The following is a 16,119-nucleotide window of genomic DNA, read 5'->3' as shown; positions in this document are numbered from 1 at the left end:
GGCCCCCCCCCCCCCCCCGGGGGGGGGGGGCAGCCGGAGGCTTTTTTGCCTGGGGCGGCAAAAAAGCCAGAGCCAGCCCTGCCTCCTGAGGTCCCTTCCAACCCTGATATTCTATGATTCAGCAGCACAATGCTGGGGCACCAGGTTTAGAAGTGACTCAAAGGGAAGAGCACCACCTGCTGAGTCACTGACATCTCTTCCTATAGCATCTACATTTTCCTTAACCTCTTCCAAGTACTGACCCCTCCAGCCTTAGCTCGGCATGTGACATTACAGTCATGGCTACAGGTGTCAGGACTGGGGCATAGGCCATCAGACCTAATGGTTAGAGCAGGAGCAGGGGGCCAGGCCAGGTCAGATACCAGGAGGTCAGAGTCTGAGGCAAGAACCAACAGTCACATGTCAGGAAGCAGACAGGGTCAGGTGAGCAGGTATCTCAGAGGAAGCAGTCCTGAGCAGGGAGAACCCAGTTGGGTGAACAAAAAACGGTTACTTACCTTTTTGTAACTTGTTCTTCGAGATGTGTTGTTCATGTCCATTCCAAGCAGGTGTGTGTGCGCCGCGTGCATGCCAGCCGGAAGATTTTCCCTTAGCAGCGTCCATAGGGTCAGCCTTGGCGCCCCCTGGAGTGGCGCCTCCATGGCGCCCTATATAGGGGCTTGCCGACCCTCCACCCCCTCAGTTCCTTCTTGCCGGCACTGCGACAGAGGGGTAGGAGGGTGGGTATTGGAATGACATGAATAACACAACTCGAAGAACAACAGTTACAAAAAGGTAAGTAACCGTTTTTTCTTCTTTGAGTGATTGTTCATGTCCATTCCAAGCAGGTGACTCACAAGCCTGATCTTAGGCGGTGGGGTCGGAGTTCACTGCAGATTGGAGCATTGCGCGGCCGAAGGCTGCATCGTCTCTGGCCTGGTGCGTGATGGCATAGTGCGACGTAAATGTGTGGATTGAGGACCACGTGGCAGCTCTGCATATTTCCTGTGTTAGGACCTGAGCCAGGAATGCCGCGGAGGAGGCCTGTGCCCTTGTGGAGTGGGCCGTGGTCGGCGGGGCAGGCACCTTAGCCCGACCGTAGCATTCGCGGATGCAGGCCGTGATCCATGAGGAGATACGCTGTGACGAGACAGGGAGTCCCTTCATCCTGTCGGCCACAGCAACAAAGAGTTGGGTTGATTTCCTGAACGGTTTGGTTCTTTCAATATAGAATGCCAGGGCCCTGCGAACGTCCAGGGAATGCAGCCTACGCTCCGTGCCGGAGGAGGGTGGCTTAGGGTAGAACACAGGGAGAACAAGGTCTTGCCCCATGTGGAATTGGGAGACCACCTTCGGAAGGAACGCCAGGTGTGGCCTGAGTTGGACTTTCTCTTTGTGGAAGACGGTGTATAGAGGCTCGGACGTCAGTGCTCTGAGTTCCGACACCCTCCTGGCCGAGGTGATAGCCACTAGGAATGCAACCTTATATGAGAGATATAACAGAGAGCACGTAGCCAGGGGCTCGAAGGGGGGCCCTGTGAGGGCGGAAAGGACCAAATTGAGGTCCCAAGCCGGGGCTGGTTGCCGAGTATGCGGGAACAGTCTGTCCAGGCCCTTGAGGAAGCGACAAACCAATGGGTTCGCGAAAACTGAACCACCTTCCGCTCCTGGGTGGAACACTGAGATGGCCGCCAAGTGGACCCGAACTGAAGAGAAGGAAAGTCCTAGCTGTCTCAAATGAAGCAAGTAATCCAGGATGAGAGGGATCGGGGCGAGCAACGGAGCCTGACCCTGCTGTTCGGCCCAGATGGAGAAGCGTTTCCACTTGGCCGTGTATGTGGCCCTGGTGGAGGGTTTTCTGCTACCGAGGAGGACTTGCCTGACCTGCTGAGAGCATTGCATCTCCATGGGGTTTAGCCATGGAGCATCCAGGCAGTGAGGTGGAGCAACTCCAGGTTCGGGTGGCGGAAATGGCCCCGATCCTGCGAGATCAAGTCTGGGAGCAGGGGCAATGAGAGGGGCACCCGTGTGGACATGTGCAGCAGCGATGTGTACCAGTGTTGGCGCGGCCACGCCGGCGCTATCAGGATGACACGAGCATGATCCCTGCGGATCTTAAGGAGTACCCTATGAACCATGGGAATCGGGGGGAAGGCGTAAAGCAGGCCGCCTTCCCACAAGAGGAGGAAGGCATCCGTCAGGGACCCTGGACTGCGCCCTATGAGGGAGCAGAAACATCGACACTTCCTGTTGTCCCTCAAGGCAAACAGGTCTATCTGGGGATAGCCCAGAGACGGAAGATTGTGCGTGCTACATCTCGGCGAAGGGACCACTCGTAACCATAGAACAAACGGCTGAGGGCGTCCGCCAGTCCGTTCTGCACCCTGAGAGGTAGGATGCCGTCAGGTGAATTGCGTTCTGTACGCAGAAATCCCATAACGCGAGGGCTTCCCGGCACAGGGGAAAGGAGCATGCACCCCCGTCTGTTGATATAGAACATTGCCGAGGTATTGTCTGTGAGGACTGCAACACACCTGCCCACCAGGCGAGATTTGAAGGACAGGCAGGCTAGACGCACCACCCGTAGCTCCCTGACTTTGATGTGCAGGGAGAGGTCCGCTGGGGACCAAAGGCCTTGAGTCCTGAGGTTCCCCAGATGCGCCCCCCACCCGAGATCCAACGCGTCTGTTACCAAGGATAGGGATGGCTGGGGGCTGACAAAGGGTACTCCTGCGCAGACCTCCCGCGGGTCGAGCCACCACTGGAGGGAATCTAGCATCGTTCTGGGAAGCGTCACCACAGAGTCCAGCACGTCCCTGGCTGGTCAGTACACAGTCGCTAACCAGGACTGGAGAGGGCGCAGCCTGACCTGACATAGTTCACCACATAGGTGAACCCAGCCATATGACCCATCAACTTGAGGCAGTTTCTCACTGTGGTGGTCGGGCAACGTTGGAGACCGAGAATGATGTCGGACATGGCCCGGAACCTGGCCTCCGGTAGGTATGCTCTGGCTTGCATCGAGTCCAGAACTGCCCCTATAAATTCTATCCTCTGGATGGGAGACAGGGTGGACTTGGCCTCGTTCAGCAGGAGGCCGAGCTCGAGGAAGGTCCGTCTGATGTAGACCACCTGACCCTCCACCTGTGTCTTTGCGCGGCCCTTGATGAGCCAATCGTCCAGGTAGGGGAACACCTGAATTCCCTGCTTGCGTAGGAAGGCTGCCACGACTGCCATGCATTTTGTGAAGACCCTCGGGGCCGCTGACAGGCCGAAAGGCAGGACTGTGAACTGGAGATGGGCGTTGCCCATGCTGAATCTGAGGTAATGCCTGTGCTGGGTAACTATTGCAATATGAAAATACGCGGCCTTCAAGTCGAGGGCGGTGTACCAGTCCCCTGGATCCATGGAGGGAATGATGGAGGACAGGGAAACCGTATGGAACTTGAGCTTCTTTACAAACTTGTTCAGACGCCGCAAGTCCAGAATAGGTCTGAGGCCCCCTTTTGCCTTCGGTATTAGGAAGTAACAGTAGTAGAAACCCCTGCCCCTGAGTTCCTGAGGAACTTCCTCTACTGCCCCTCCTACGAGGAGGGACTGCACTTCCTGAATTAGAAGTTGCTCATGAGAGGGGTCCCTGAAGAGGGACGGGGAGGGAGGCTGGTGGGGCGGGAGGGAGGAGAAATGGATAGAATATCCCCTCTCTACCATGTGGAGCACCCAACTGTCTGATGTGATTCGGGACCAGGCACGATAGAAGGGGGACACATGTGATGAAAAGGTAGGGTTGGTAGGATCCAGAGTCCTGACCGGTAGGTCGTCCCCGACCGCACCATCAAATTTGGGGTCTAGGCCCTGACGGGGGCCGCAGCTGGCTGGACGACTGGCCGGAGGGCTGTTGTTGCCTCCTTCTGCCGTTTCTGCTCCGTCTACACAAGGCCTCTGTGCGGTTCTGGGGCTGGTAAGGTCGCGGGGCCAGCTGCGGCCTGAATTGCCTGCGTTGGGTGACTGGGGTGTGTAAGCCCAGCGAGCGTAGGGTAGCCCTTGAGTCCTTTAGGCTATGGAGCCTCTTGTCCGTCTTTTTGGAGAAGAGCATGGGTCCCTCGAAAGGGAGGTTCTGGATGGTCTCCTGGACCTCATGTGGAAGGCCTGAGACCTGAAACCAGGCTCCCCGTCGCATAACCAGCCTGGTTGCCAGTGTGCGGGAGGCTGCGTCCGCCGCATCCAGGGCTGCTTGGAGGGATGCCCGGGAAATTAATTTCCCCTCCTCTACTATAGCCAAAAACTCTGTTCGCGATTCCTGGGGAAGGAGTTCAGCGAACTTGGACAATGCTGAGCATGTGTTGTGTCCATACTGGCTCACGATAGCCTGTTGGTTGGCTATACGTAATTGCAGACCCACTGTTGAGTACACCTTTCTGCCAAATAGGTCCAACTTTTTGGCCTCCCTGTTCTTCGGTGTAGACCCTTGGAACCCCTGACGCTCCCTTTGGTTGGTCGCATCCACAACCAGAGAGTCCAGGGGAGGGTGGGCATACAGGTGCTCATGGCCCTTGGAGGGCACAAAGTAGCGCCTCTCTGTCTTTTTGGCTGTGGGGGCCAACGAAGCTGGCGTCTGCCACAAGGTGTGAGACGTATCAGCTATTGTTTTTAAAAACGGTAGGGCAACCCTAGATGGGCCCAAGGGGGCCAGGATGTCCACTACCGGATCCACATCCACCTCGATCTCCGCTTGGATCGCCAGGCTCTGAGCTGCACGCTTAAGTAGCTGCTGAAGCACCCGGTTGTCCTCTAGGGCCGGTGCCTCTGAAGTTCCCGCAACCGCCTCATCCGGAGAGGAAGAGGAGGAGATCACCTGCAAAGGGCCTTCCTCTGTACCCTCAGTCTCTGCAGGGGCCTGCAGCACACGGTACTGCGGTTGCGTGGCCGGTGCGGATGCGAGATGCGGCACCGCGGCCGGTACCGGGGTCGACACTGAACGATGAGGTGTGTTGTGCAGTGCCTGCAAAGCCAACCTCCTGCTCCTCAATCTACTGGATCGGTAGAATTCCGCCTCCGAGTCCGAGGTCTCCGAATAGGAGGATCGAGGGGGAGCAGTACCCACTGCCGCCGGAGGGTGGTGCCGCGGGCCCGGAGAACACTCTCTCTACGCCGGTGCCGCAGGGGCGGTGCAGGGACTGGGGCGACATCATGGCTGGCTTGACCCTTGATTTAATCGGGGGTCGGGCCATGGTGGGTGGCTCCTTCCACCGGTGCGGGGAGGCCGGCACTGGGGGGCTTAATAAGTCAGAGGCCGCCTCGAACGCCTCCGGCGTTGATGGGAGACGCACATCCTCGCTGAGGTCCAGGGATCTCGACCGGTCTGGACTCGACCGCACCCTCCCCCGGGGCGGGAGTTGACGGAACTGTGGGAGGGTGTGGTTGTGGCTCCGCTTTTCCCACCGCACTTGTGGACGCCGCCGGCCTTTTAAGGTCCTGGTGGGGTGATCGGCCCCTCACCGGCCTCTTCTTCTTTGCGGGCACTGGAGATGGTGATCGGTGCCTTATGGAGACCGATTTTCTATGTCCCGATTCTCCCCGGTGCTGGGACTTAGAGGTCTTAGACTGGGCCTCCTGCCTTGTTAGCGGTGCCGGGGTGCTGCGCACCGAGGATGAGGTGCTGGGCGCCGGGTTGGGCAGCTCGGGGTCCGAGTGTGGCCATAAGGCCGCCTCCATCAGGAGCACTTTGAGTCTCTGCTCTCTGTCCTTAAGAGTCCTGGGACGGAATCCCCTGCAGATACTGCACCGGTCTCTTTGGTGGCTCTCTCTGAGGCACCTTAAGCAGGAAGAGTGCGGGTTACTCTTCGGCATAAACTTCCTGCAGTCCGTGCAGAGTTTAAACCCTGGGGACCCGGGCATGCCCCAGCGGGGCGACGAGTACGTTGGGGAAAACCCCCCAACAACTATTAACTATCTACAACTAACACTAACTCTAAACTATGAGAGAGAAAACAACTATATACACTGAAACGGGACACTGCTAGGCTTGCCGCAAGAGCGAGCAAAGTTCCAGCTAGCCGTCACCGGCGGTAAGAAGGAACTGAAGGGGTGGAGGGTCGGCGGGCCCCTATATAGGGCGCCATGGAGGTGCCACTCCAGGGGGCGCCAAGGCCGACCCTACGGACGCTGCTAAGGGAAAATCTTCTGGCTGGCGTGCACGCGGTGCGCACACACCTGCTTGGAATGGACATGAACAATCACTCAAAGAAGAACTTCCTGTTCCTATGCTTGGGTTAAATTAGAGGCTGGAGACCAATCAGGACCGCCAGTGTTCCACCAATCAGATTCCAGGACTGCGTTCCTCTGTCAGAGTTCAGCTGCTATTCCTGCAGCTGTTACCAGGTTACTGGGTGGCAGGTCAGGACTGCCTAGCCCCTAAGGGCATGTCTCTACTGCAATTAGCCTGGCCCAGGGCTGACCCAGGCTCACGGGGCTTCGTCTAGAGCCTGGGCTCTGGGATCCTCCCCGCTCGCAGAGTCAGAGCCCCAACGTCTATACCACAGTTAAACAGCCCCTTAGCGCAAGCTGGAGTCATGTGACCAGGGCCAGCCACAGGTGTCTAACTGCAGTGTAGACATATCATAAGAGCCCTGTGGACCAGGATTCCAGACCTGCGGTCCCAGACATCAGAAGCTGCAAAGCAAAGATGCAGCAGGCACCGTTCCCAGAAAGTTTGGCTTTGCCAAGCAGACATAGACCCTGAGACCTTTTAAAGGTCTAAAGCATTAGGAATAAATGGCAGAAAGAGAGTTTTCAAAACTGTGAGTATAGGGAGGAAGAGGAGAATCCCAACCAACCCCTTGAAAAATATATATTGTGGCACCAGAGTTGCCCTGGAAAGAGTCACACACTGGCACAGCAGTGTGGTCACATGGTCATGTTCCTTCTCCTCTGCAGCTACTTCTAATGCATGTCCAGGCTCTCCACTGCAAGGCAGAACCTGGAGCTCTAAAAGCTGCTGGAAATGAGGAGGGGAGCTAGCCTTGCTGCCTCTTGCCACGGCTGGTGCTACAGATGGGTGGAAAAGGAAATATTTTCAGAGCCTGGAGCTGCAAAAGAGAGGCCTGTCCAAGAGTCCAGGGGAAGAGGAGGATGAGACGGACTGGCAGCACATCCTGGGGAAGAGAAGGAGGATGTGCTCACAGGGGTCAGTGGGAGTTAAGTATACTCCAGCAGGTGCTCAGCACCTAAATTACTAACACAGGTGCTCTGGGGTTTACACTAAATAGCTTTTAATCACTAATGCTGCTTGTTTCCTTAGTGGGATAGCAAAACCTGGCTGGGCAGTTTCACTTCCTGGTTCCCATGCCCTGGCCCCATGATGCTGAGTTCTCTGACTACAATGGTGCTGCACTGGTCTAAAATCTGACCGTATGTTTCTGTTGTTTAACAAACAAACAATGCATGAAATTCTGTCTGTTCATGTTGTTTTGTGAAGCATTCACAGCCCACAACTAGAATGTTGGGCTCAAAACGACTTGGCACTGCCCCTTTCTCAGCATGCCCCAGGGTTTAACCATGAAGCTAGAGTCAAATGGTAACAGCATAAGAGGATCATTCAAGCAGCGAAGGAGAAGGAGGAAGACCTACCATCTTGCTGACTTTCTTCTCCAGGTCATCTGAGGTTCGGTACTGTTTCAGCTCCTCTGCCATGCGGATGTTAGCTTGGACAATGCTGGCAATCTGAAACAAAGAAAGCACCCGCATGGCGGCAGCATGACAGAGGCCCCCTTGATCATAAAGAGGAGCTAGGGTCATATTTGGCAGTGGCCAATTCCTTCATGACAAAACACAAGTAAAGCAGGTCAAACCCAATGCAGCAGACAGCTTGCTGGATACAGAAATCTTCGGTTCCCCATAGCACAAGGCACGGTAACAACCGCTGCTCTCCCATTGCAGCACCATCCTGCTCTGCACTGTGCGCTAAGCTCTAGGGCAGTGGTCCCCAACCTTTCTGTGGCCAGGAGCACATTCATGTTTTCAGAAGAGTGTGGCGGGCGCCAACAATTTTTCAAGGCTTATTTTGTATTTGTACATTAAATAATACGAAAAACATCATATTTAATATTACATAATATATGAATCCAGAGAGAAGAAAGAAGCCGGAGAGAAGCCGTGAGGACAGAGAACACCGGCACCCGCAGCCCTGGAGTACTCTGTCCCCAGCAGGCGCGAGGCCCCGGCTTCTCTCCCCTGCTGGGCACTAGGCAGGCCCTGCGCCTGCCGGGACAGGGCCAGCTCTAGGTTTTTTGCCGCCCCAAGCAAAAAAATTTTTGGCTGCCCCCCACCTCAGCCCTCGGCGCTCCCCCCCCCCAGTGGCCTCCCCCACCCACACCCAAATGCACATGGAAGGCATAGGGACTAACCCTCAAACCTTGTACCCGGAAAGTGATGGGGATCTAGTAAAGGGGGTTCAGGCAGAGGAGCGGGTGTGGGGGTGCTTGGGGACTCTACACTGGCAGAGAAGCGGGGTGTGATGTACTCACGGAGGAGGGTGGAGGAGGAGAGGGGGTATCAGGAGGGTTGCGGGAGAAGAGGTGCAGGGGAAGGGGGAGGTGTAGGAGGAGAGGGCTGGGGGAGGGTACAAGGGGAGACGTGCGGGTGAAGGGAGAGTACAAGGGGAAGGGGTTTGGTGAAGGAGCGATGGGGGGAGGTACAAGTGAAGAGGCTGCGAGCGGGATGGGGGGTGCAAGGGCTGAGAGGGGCAGGCGCTGACAGCTGCTTCCCCAGCCCTATGCAGGCAGAGCCGAGAGGATGGACACTGACCCCCAGGTGCCTGAGCCACGGGGGTCCCCCGGTGGGGCAGTATCCCCCGCTGCCCCACTCGGAGCCGGGCTCTGCCTCTCCCCACCCCTGGTGCTGTGGGGGCCCGGGGCAAGCAGCGCGAGGTTGAGGCGGGGGAGGTGCGCTGCGGGCTGGGTCTGGGGGCAGGAGGCGGCAGCTCCCTGGCAGCTCGGGCTGCCCAGCCACTCACCCCATCAGCGCGCGAGCCGGGATCCGCACCCCCTGCCCAGCCCGGCGGTGCCCTGCACAGCCCACTCGGGCGGGGAAACGCTGCGCCACCCTGCGGAGACTCAGAGCAGCAGCAGTGGCGGCAGCGGTAGCAGCAGCAGGACCTCTCCTCCCTCCCTGCATCCTGGGCCCTGCTTCCCTCCCTCCCCAGCTCCTCACACATTCCGGGAGCCCCTCTCGCTGCCGCAGCCCGGGCTCGGCTCCAGGGGACAATGCTCTGGCTCTCCAGCGGCAGGGCTCTGGCCAGGGCTGGCTCCCAGCTTTTTGCCGCCCCAAGCAGCCCCGGAGTTCTCTGTCCCCGGCAGGCGCGGGGCCGCGGCTTCTCTCCCCTGCTGGGCACTAGGCGGGCGCACATGAATGCCCCGACGGGCACCATGGCGCCCACGGGCACCACGTTGGGGACCACTGCTCTAGGGGTTACCTAGACATGGAGCTCTAGGGGTTACCTAGACATCAGCGGAGCATAGATCAGGTGGCCGGTCACCTCTGGGGACCTGGGTGCAGTTTTGACTCTGGTAAATGCATTTGAAGACCACTGCTTTGTCCCCACAGCCCAAAACCCCACATCATTTTATGATGTTTGCCAGTCCATGTTCAGGAGAAGCCCAGAACTACAAGAGCAGGGAGGGCTGCCGGTCAGGACTGAGGGACAATGGCAGAGTGACTGGAAAGGAAAAAAGCCTGAATACAGTCTACCCTCTCTCTGCCTGGGCTGCAGCCACTGCTAACAACCCATCATCTCCATAAGGATTATATATGCACCCAGCAAAAATAATGGGTGAAATCCCAGCGTGACACAACTCCTGCTGACATCTGTAGGGTCAGGAGTTCACCAAGTAGGTTCCAAAGCCTCTAAGCCAGAGGCAGCTGAGCACTGCGGCTAAGGGAGTCTCTCTTCATGTTGGTAGCAGCTGACTGGGAGTGATTATCCCCATGTGCTCGGAGTGCTTTAGCCAGGCGGGAGTTGACTCTGACTCCCAATGCCATTTGGATTCTGATAGTGTCTGGAACTGCCATGTGTCTGCCCCCAAAGCTTCACTGCTGTGGGGACAGTAGTTTGTGGGTGACCTGAGATTGTGGGAGAAACAGGACACATCTGTGACCCGGCATGCTAGGCTGATGCAGTCTCCTCTCTCCCTGCATGCCCAGGAAGGAGCAAGCTGCCTCTGCTGCACATCCCACCTACCATGGGCTAAGCAGGGAGGCTTTGGGGAAGAGAGAGGGAGGTAGAAAGTGACCAGGAGGACGATACAGGAAGGAAAAGGGATATACACAAGTAACTCCTTTACATCTTCCATCTTCTTTCACATTCAGGTGAGATCCTTTCACATTCGGGTCTGAAATGTTACTGGGCAAGAATGAAAGCATGCATTGAAATCAGTGGTATGGACAGGGCTTCTGTTCGTCAGGGGTTATTAATTTCAGTTTTCGATTTTTGAGTTCTATGTAGATCTCTAAAAATCAGGAGGGTTCAGACTTTCTCTTTGCATACACTGTCATGAGTACTGTATATACTGCAGTGAGTAATCTCTTTGTAATGTTCCCTAGTACACTTTATGGTAGTAGTGTTTCAAAAGCATACCTTAAAGCACACTCAGGAACCTTTAGTGCACATGAGCAGGGTCTACGCGGACCAATTAACGCATAACACATTAGTGCCCTTCGGAAATCACAACCTCACAGAGCACGTTACTGCTCCATGTAGACAAGCCCTTAGATACAAGTAACCATTTCCAGTGTTTTTCTGGTGGTTTATTGGATAAATGCCAATTTCAGTTTGCTGGTATTGGGGGTATTTTGTTGGTCTTACCAGTTAAAACCAAAAGTCAGAAGCCTGAGATATGGAGGAGGGTGAAGGACGAGCCCCATTGCTTCCAGGTGCCCTTTTCTAGAGCAGTCTGGAGAACTCATGCACTGTGACTGCAGGACACAGCAAGGCAGACTGGATGTTAAATTAACTGGATGTATTCTCCAGCAGCCTTGCTTTCTGCCCCCTTCCTCTACAAGGTTTCCTCTCCTTTCCCCACCCCATGGCAGGAATTCAAAACCATTTGGGCTGAAGGACAAGCAGCCCCCAGTGACTGTTCTTCCAGCCTTCCTGGGCTGCAGATTTTCAAACCTGATGGGATGTCAGAGGCAGCCAGGTTGGCGCGGTGGGAGCAGATAGATGGCCTTGTTCATTGCTATTCCACAGAACAGGCTGCATGGATCACCCAGAAGTTGCCCCCTGGCTCACCCAAGCAGAGAGACCTGAAAAGATGGTCCTGCAATCAGGTCTCCTCCAAGAAAGGCCTGCTGAGCTGCCTCTCTCCCAAGTCCAGTTGTTGCTTCCCCAGAGAGACTTCACATCTGAAGAACAGCTGCCACAGCCCTTCAGGGTGCCTGTCCTGGAGACCCTGTGCCCTGTATAAACTCTCAGGAGGCCCATCCAGCTGTGCTGCAGTCCCTGGTGCATGCTCTGAGAGGCGACACTCCCGCTCTGTACCTACATGTTCCTTTAGCTGCAGGATCTCTGCCCGAAGCTTCTGTTCCATCTCCTTCTTCTCCTCCAGCAGCTGCTGGTTCTGCTGGTGCAGCTCAATCAGTTGTTTCTCCAGCAGGTTCTGATCCAGCCCCTCACTGGGCTGTGGGGAGAAGGAAAGAGAGAAAAGGTCCCTTAAGTGTAGCAGTGAAAGAAGAGGGCAAGGGAAGATGCAGTGTAGAATCCTGCTCTAGCACCAGATCCTCAAGTCTGACTCCCTGCTCCTGAAGTGGCATATAGGACCCAAATGGATTGCTTTGGGTCCTGTCTATGGCAGGTGCCAAGTCATCAGGGAGCTTGACTGGGTGTGGGAAGAACAGAAAGGTGGGACTCGGCTACTGTGCCCATGCTAAGCTTTAGCAGAAATGTGAATTGGTCAATAACTCCAAGTGCTGCTACTGTTAAGGGATGAGGAAGGAGAAAATCAGAGGGTGACAAAGGGTTATGAAGGGGAGGCAAAACTCTGCTATTGTGTAGTCTCAAAACCCTGCTGCACCACCAGACTAATGTGCAGTGGCCCCAAGCCCAGTAAAAGGCTTGCAAGCAGCGTGTTTAATACATTTAGACAATTGTATACGGTACCTTCTCCCCACCTGGCCTTCAGCAGCAGCCATGGGAGGGTTGCAGGGAAACAGAAAGAGCGACCTCTAGTCAAGTCAAAGCCCTTTAATCTCCACATTTTGCCCACTTTTATTCTTAGCAAATCTTGGCAAAACTCAGCCCCCCACCCCCAGGGATTTATGTCCAGGCCAAAAATGAAGGTTTCAAACCAAGCCATTTGAGTGGAATTATCTAAGCACTGAGAAGCAATCAGCATGAACTCCTGGCTGCTCAGACACTTCTTCTGACCCTCCGAAGAAAACCTTCCGCAGCAATTTGGTACTGATGGATATTACAGGTTTTAAATCCTTCCTCAACATTTCTTCTGGCCACAGAGCCCAGAGCACACCAATGGCCTTGACTGACAGAGGAGGAAGATGGGGAAAGGAAAAACCATCTACTATAGGCCAAAAAGGCCCCACTGATCATTAATGCTAACAGTGCATTCCAAGAACTCTAATGGGGTCAGGCGCAACCTCAAAAAAAGGGCTGAACTGGTTGTTACTAAACTAACAGCAGCCACCCAACCCCCTCTTCCTGTCCCTACACACATACAAGAAGAAGGGTGAGACATTTCAGCCCAGTGTAATTTTTTCTGAACAGGAGCTTATAACCAAGGCATCTCTGTGCCACTCTGCCTTAGGACCTGTGTAGCGCTGTAAGGCTGCTTAACTGAATTTGCCTTGCAGTGGTACAGGTAGCAGAGCCAACGCGCTGCAACAGAGAATCCAGTCCCAGGTGTAATGGCAGCCCGCTTCTAAAGGCTCCTCCCCCAGCCTTGAATTCGGGGGACAACTAAAGAATAACAGGGTCTGGAGTGAAGGTCACAGGTTCAGAACTAGGGATCCAGAGGGGGACACCAAGCAGAGAACCACAGAGAGTGCCCACTGCTCCTCGAAGCTGTCTAGGGAGCCAGCGGACGCCGCCCAGAGGCACTCTGCCCGGGTGCGCGAGACCAGGGAGAAGCAGAAATAGGCCTCACAGTCGCAGAGCACCTCCCCGTCCATCAGGGATGGGAGTGTGATAAATGAAGGGGGAGGGTAGCTCCTTTTATGGGCCCAGCCAGCCAGTAGCTATAAAATCCTTAGTAGCTGTTCTCTGCTTGCTTTACCTGTAAAGGGTTAAAAGTCAGTGCGATGCATAGGTAAAAGGAAGTGAGTGGGCACCTGGCCAAAAGAGCCAATGGGAAGGCTAGAACTTTTTAAAATTGAAACAAGACTCCCCCTTTGTCTGGCTGCTGTTGTTCTCGGAGAGAGGCAGACAGGGCTGGAACTATGGTGTAAGAAACTTGGGCCAGGTATGAAAAATCATCGGTATCATACCTTAAAACTACTCATTTGAAACCCCAGATATGTAAGTAGATCAGAAAATGTCTAGGAAGACGCGATCAGGTTTATCTCCTTTTATTTCTTTATGGCTTGTTGACTCCTCTGTGCTAACTCCAGGTGCTTTTGTTTTACTTGTAACCTTTAAGCTGGACCTCAAGAACATTATTCTTGATGCTTAATCCTTGTAAGTGTTTTTTTTTTAAATCTAGCAATAGCCTGAGTTTCCAGGTGTATTTTCTTTCTTTTTGTTTTTAATAAAATTTACCTTTTTTAAGAACAGAATTGGATTTTTGTGTCCTAAGAGGTTTGTGCACATGTTGTTTAATTAGCTGGTGGCAATAGCTGATTTCCTTTGTTTTTCTTTCTCAGCTCTTCCCCAGAGGGGGGAGTGAAAGGGCTTGAGGGTACCCCACAGGAAGGAATTCCCAAGTGCGCCTTTCTGGGTTCTCAAAGGGGTTTTGCACTTGGGTGGTGGCAGCATCTACCCATCCAAGGTTAAAGAAAAGCTGTAATCTTGGGAGTTTAATACCAGCCTGGAGTGGCCAGTGTCAAGGTTCCTTCCCCACTCTGAACTTTAGGGTACAGATGTAGGGACCTGCATGAAAACCTCTAAGCTTAACTACCAGCTTAGATCTGCTTTTGCTGCCACCACCCAAATGATTTATGAGTTATTTGGGAAACTCTGTCTTCCGCCTAAAAACCTTTCCCTCCCTGGGTAGCCTTGGGAGACTCTTCCACCAATTCCCTGGTGAACATCGATCCAAACCCCTTGGATCTTAAAACAAGGAAAAATCAATCAGGTTCTTAAAAAGAAGGCTTTTAATTAAAGAAAGAAAGGTAAAAATCATCTCTGTAAAATCAGGATGGAAAATAACTTTACAGGGTAATCAGATTCAAAGAGCCCAGAGGAACCCCCTCTAGCCTTAAGTTCAAAGCTACAGCAAACAGAGATAAACACTCTAGCAAAAGGTACATTTACAAGCCCTGTCCTCCCTCCTCCAGGGGAAGACTCAGAACCCCTGCAAAGACCCAGTGCAGTCCTGGCCAGAAGAACTCCACAGCTACCCTCTGGAGCCAGGCCAGGATCCCCGGGTTGGGCTCAGGGTGTTGAGCTGGTGCCAGAGCATGGACAGGACTAGTTGGTTCAGTACCAGCGCCCTCCCTCCCAGGGAGAGGCACGGGAGGAGTCCCATCCATCTCTGCTGCTGCTCACCCACCCTGGCCTCCATATCCTGCCAGTTCTCTTGCAGAAAAGGATGTGTGGCGGAAAGGTAGACGCCGAGATAGAGCAGTGGACCCGTGCTCCACCGAATGGCTTGAAGTGCGGGTGGGAAGGAGCTCATCTGCCACCCTGCCCCGACCATCAGGCCAGAGGTCTTGACCCAGTTGACCCGGGCGGAGGAGGCCGCCGAGTAGATCACCTGGCAGGCCTCCACCTGCACCAGGTCGCCCGGGTCCTGGACCACGGGAAGCACCTCGTTGGTGTACGCCGACAGGACCAGCCACAGCTCTGGCTCTCAAAGTACCAACCCCGTCAACTTCCAGAGGAGGAGACAGAGGAAGGGCTTGATTGCCAGAGTATAGGGCTGGCCTGACAACGGACACCCCTGATGTGCCCTTGCCCGAAGCTGACCGGTTCGGTCAGGGTCCAGTTGAGCCTGACCAAGCACTCCGTGGAGGCGTACAGCACCTGGAGAAAGCCCACGAACTGGGGCCCGAACCCGAATGCCCGCAGAGTGCCCAGGAGATACCCATGGTCCATCCTGTCAAATGCCTTCTCCTGGTCTAGGGACAGGAGGGCAAACGACAGACCATCCCTAAACCCGAGCTCCAAGAGGTCTCAGACCAAATACAAATTATCGAAGATGGTGTGACCCGGGACGGTGTAGGTCTCGTCGGGATGGACCACGTCCACCAGCACGGACCCCAGCCGCAGCAAGATGGCCTTCACTATGACTTTTTAGTCCATGCTGAGGAGCGAGATGGGACACCAGTTCCAAAGGTCGCGGAGATCCCCTTCTTGGGTAGCAAAGCGAGCACAGCTCGCCTGCACGACAGAGGACTTGGCCCAGACGGTGACAAGGTCCAGGCCGAGGACGTCCCAGAACACATGGTAAACTCCACGGTCAGCCCGTCCATGCCCGGAGATTTATTGGTGGACACAAGATGGAAGACTTCCGAGAACTCGGCCAGAGTGAGAGCTCCAGCCGGTCCCGGTCGCCCATGCTGACCGTCGGGAGTTTGTTCCAGAGCAACCTACAAGCATTGGCATTGGTCGGATCCGGGGAGAAGAGGTTAGCGTAGAAGACCCTGGCCCTTCCACGCATCTCCTCGGATCCGTGTGTGTGGGGGGGTGCCATCCTCTGCCAAAAGGCAGGTGATGTGCTTTTTAATCTCCCTCTTTTTTTCCAGGGCTTAGAAGCGGGAGCCGCGATCCATCTCCTGAAGGAGACAGATGTGGGATCGAACGAACGTGCCCCGGGCCCAATGGTCCTCCAGGACCCGGAGCTCTTCCCGCTTCTCCCACCACGTAACCCCGGGGCTGGTGGCCAGATGCCTCTCCAGCTCCAAGACCTCCCGCTCCAACTGCTCTATCACCGCACCTCTCGGCCGGCTGGCACCCCAGGTGTAGTTGTGGCA

At 55.0% G+C, this 16,119-nt stretch overlaps 1 protein-coding gene across 1 annotated transcript in view; it reads right to left on the bottom strand.

Annotated features, from left to right (window-relative positions):
* The window catches only part of LOC112119284, a 17,638-nt gene extending 1,832 nt beyond the window's left edge, over positions 1 to 15,806 (bottom strand). The window contains exons 1-4 of the mRNA XM_026661189.1: positions 15,740 to 15,806; positions 15,113 to 15,264; positions 11,520 to 11,654; positions 7,609 to 7,701 (exon numbers count right to left, since the gene is read on the bottom strand). Of these exons, the coding sequence (XP_026516974.1) occupies positions 7,609 to 7,701; positions 11,520 to 11,654; positions 15,113 to 15,264; positions 15,740 to 15,806 (447 nt within the window). The remainder of the gene's footprint in view (positions 1 to 7,608; positions 7,702 to 11,519; positions 11,655 to 15,112; positions 15,265 to 15,739) is intronic.
* Positions 15,807 to 16,119: the final 313 nt, after the last annotated feature.

This window comes from Terrapene carolina, unplaced genomic scaffold, assembly GCF_002925995.2.
Source record: "Terrapene carolina triunguis isolate 2854851 unplaced genomic scaffold, T_m_triunguis-2.0 Scaffold951, whole genome shotgun sequence".
NCBI classification, from domain to species: domain Eukaryota; kingdom Metazoa; phylum Chordata; order Testudines; family Emydidae; genus Terrapene; species Terrapene triunguis.
Note: the sequence above shows the minus strand (reverse complement) of the source record. Positions and strands in the feature narration are given on the sequence as shown.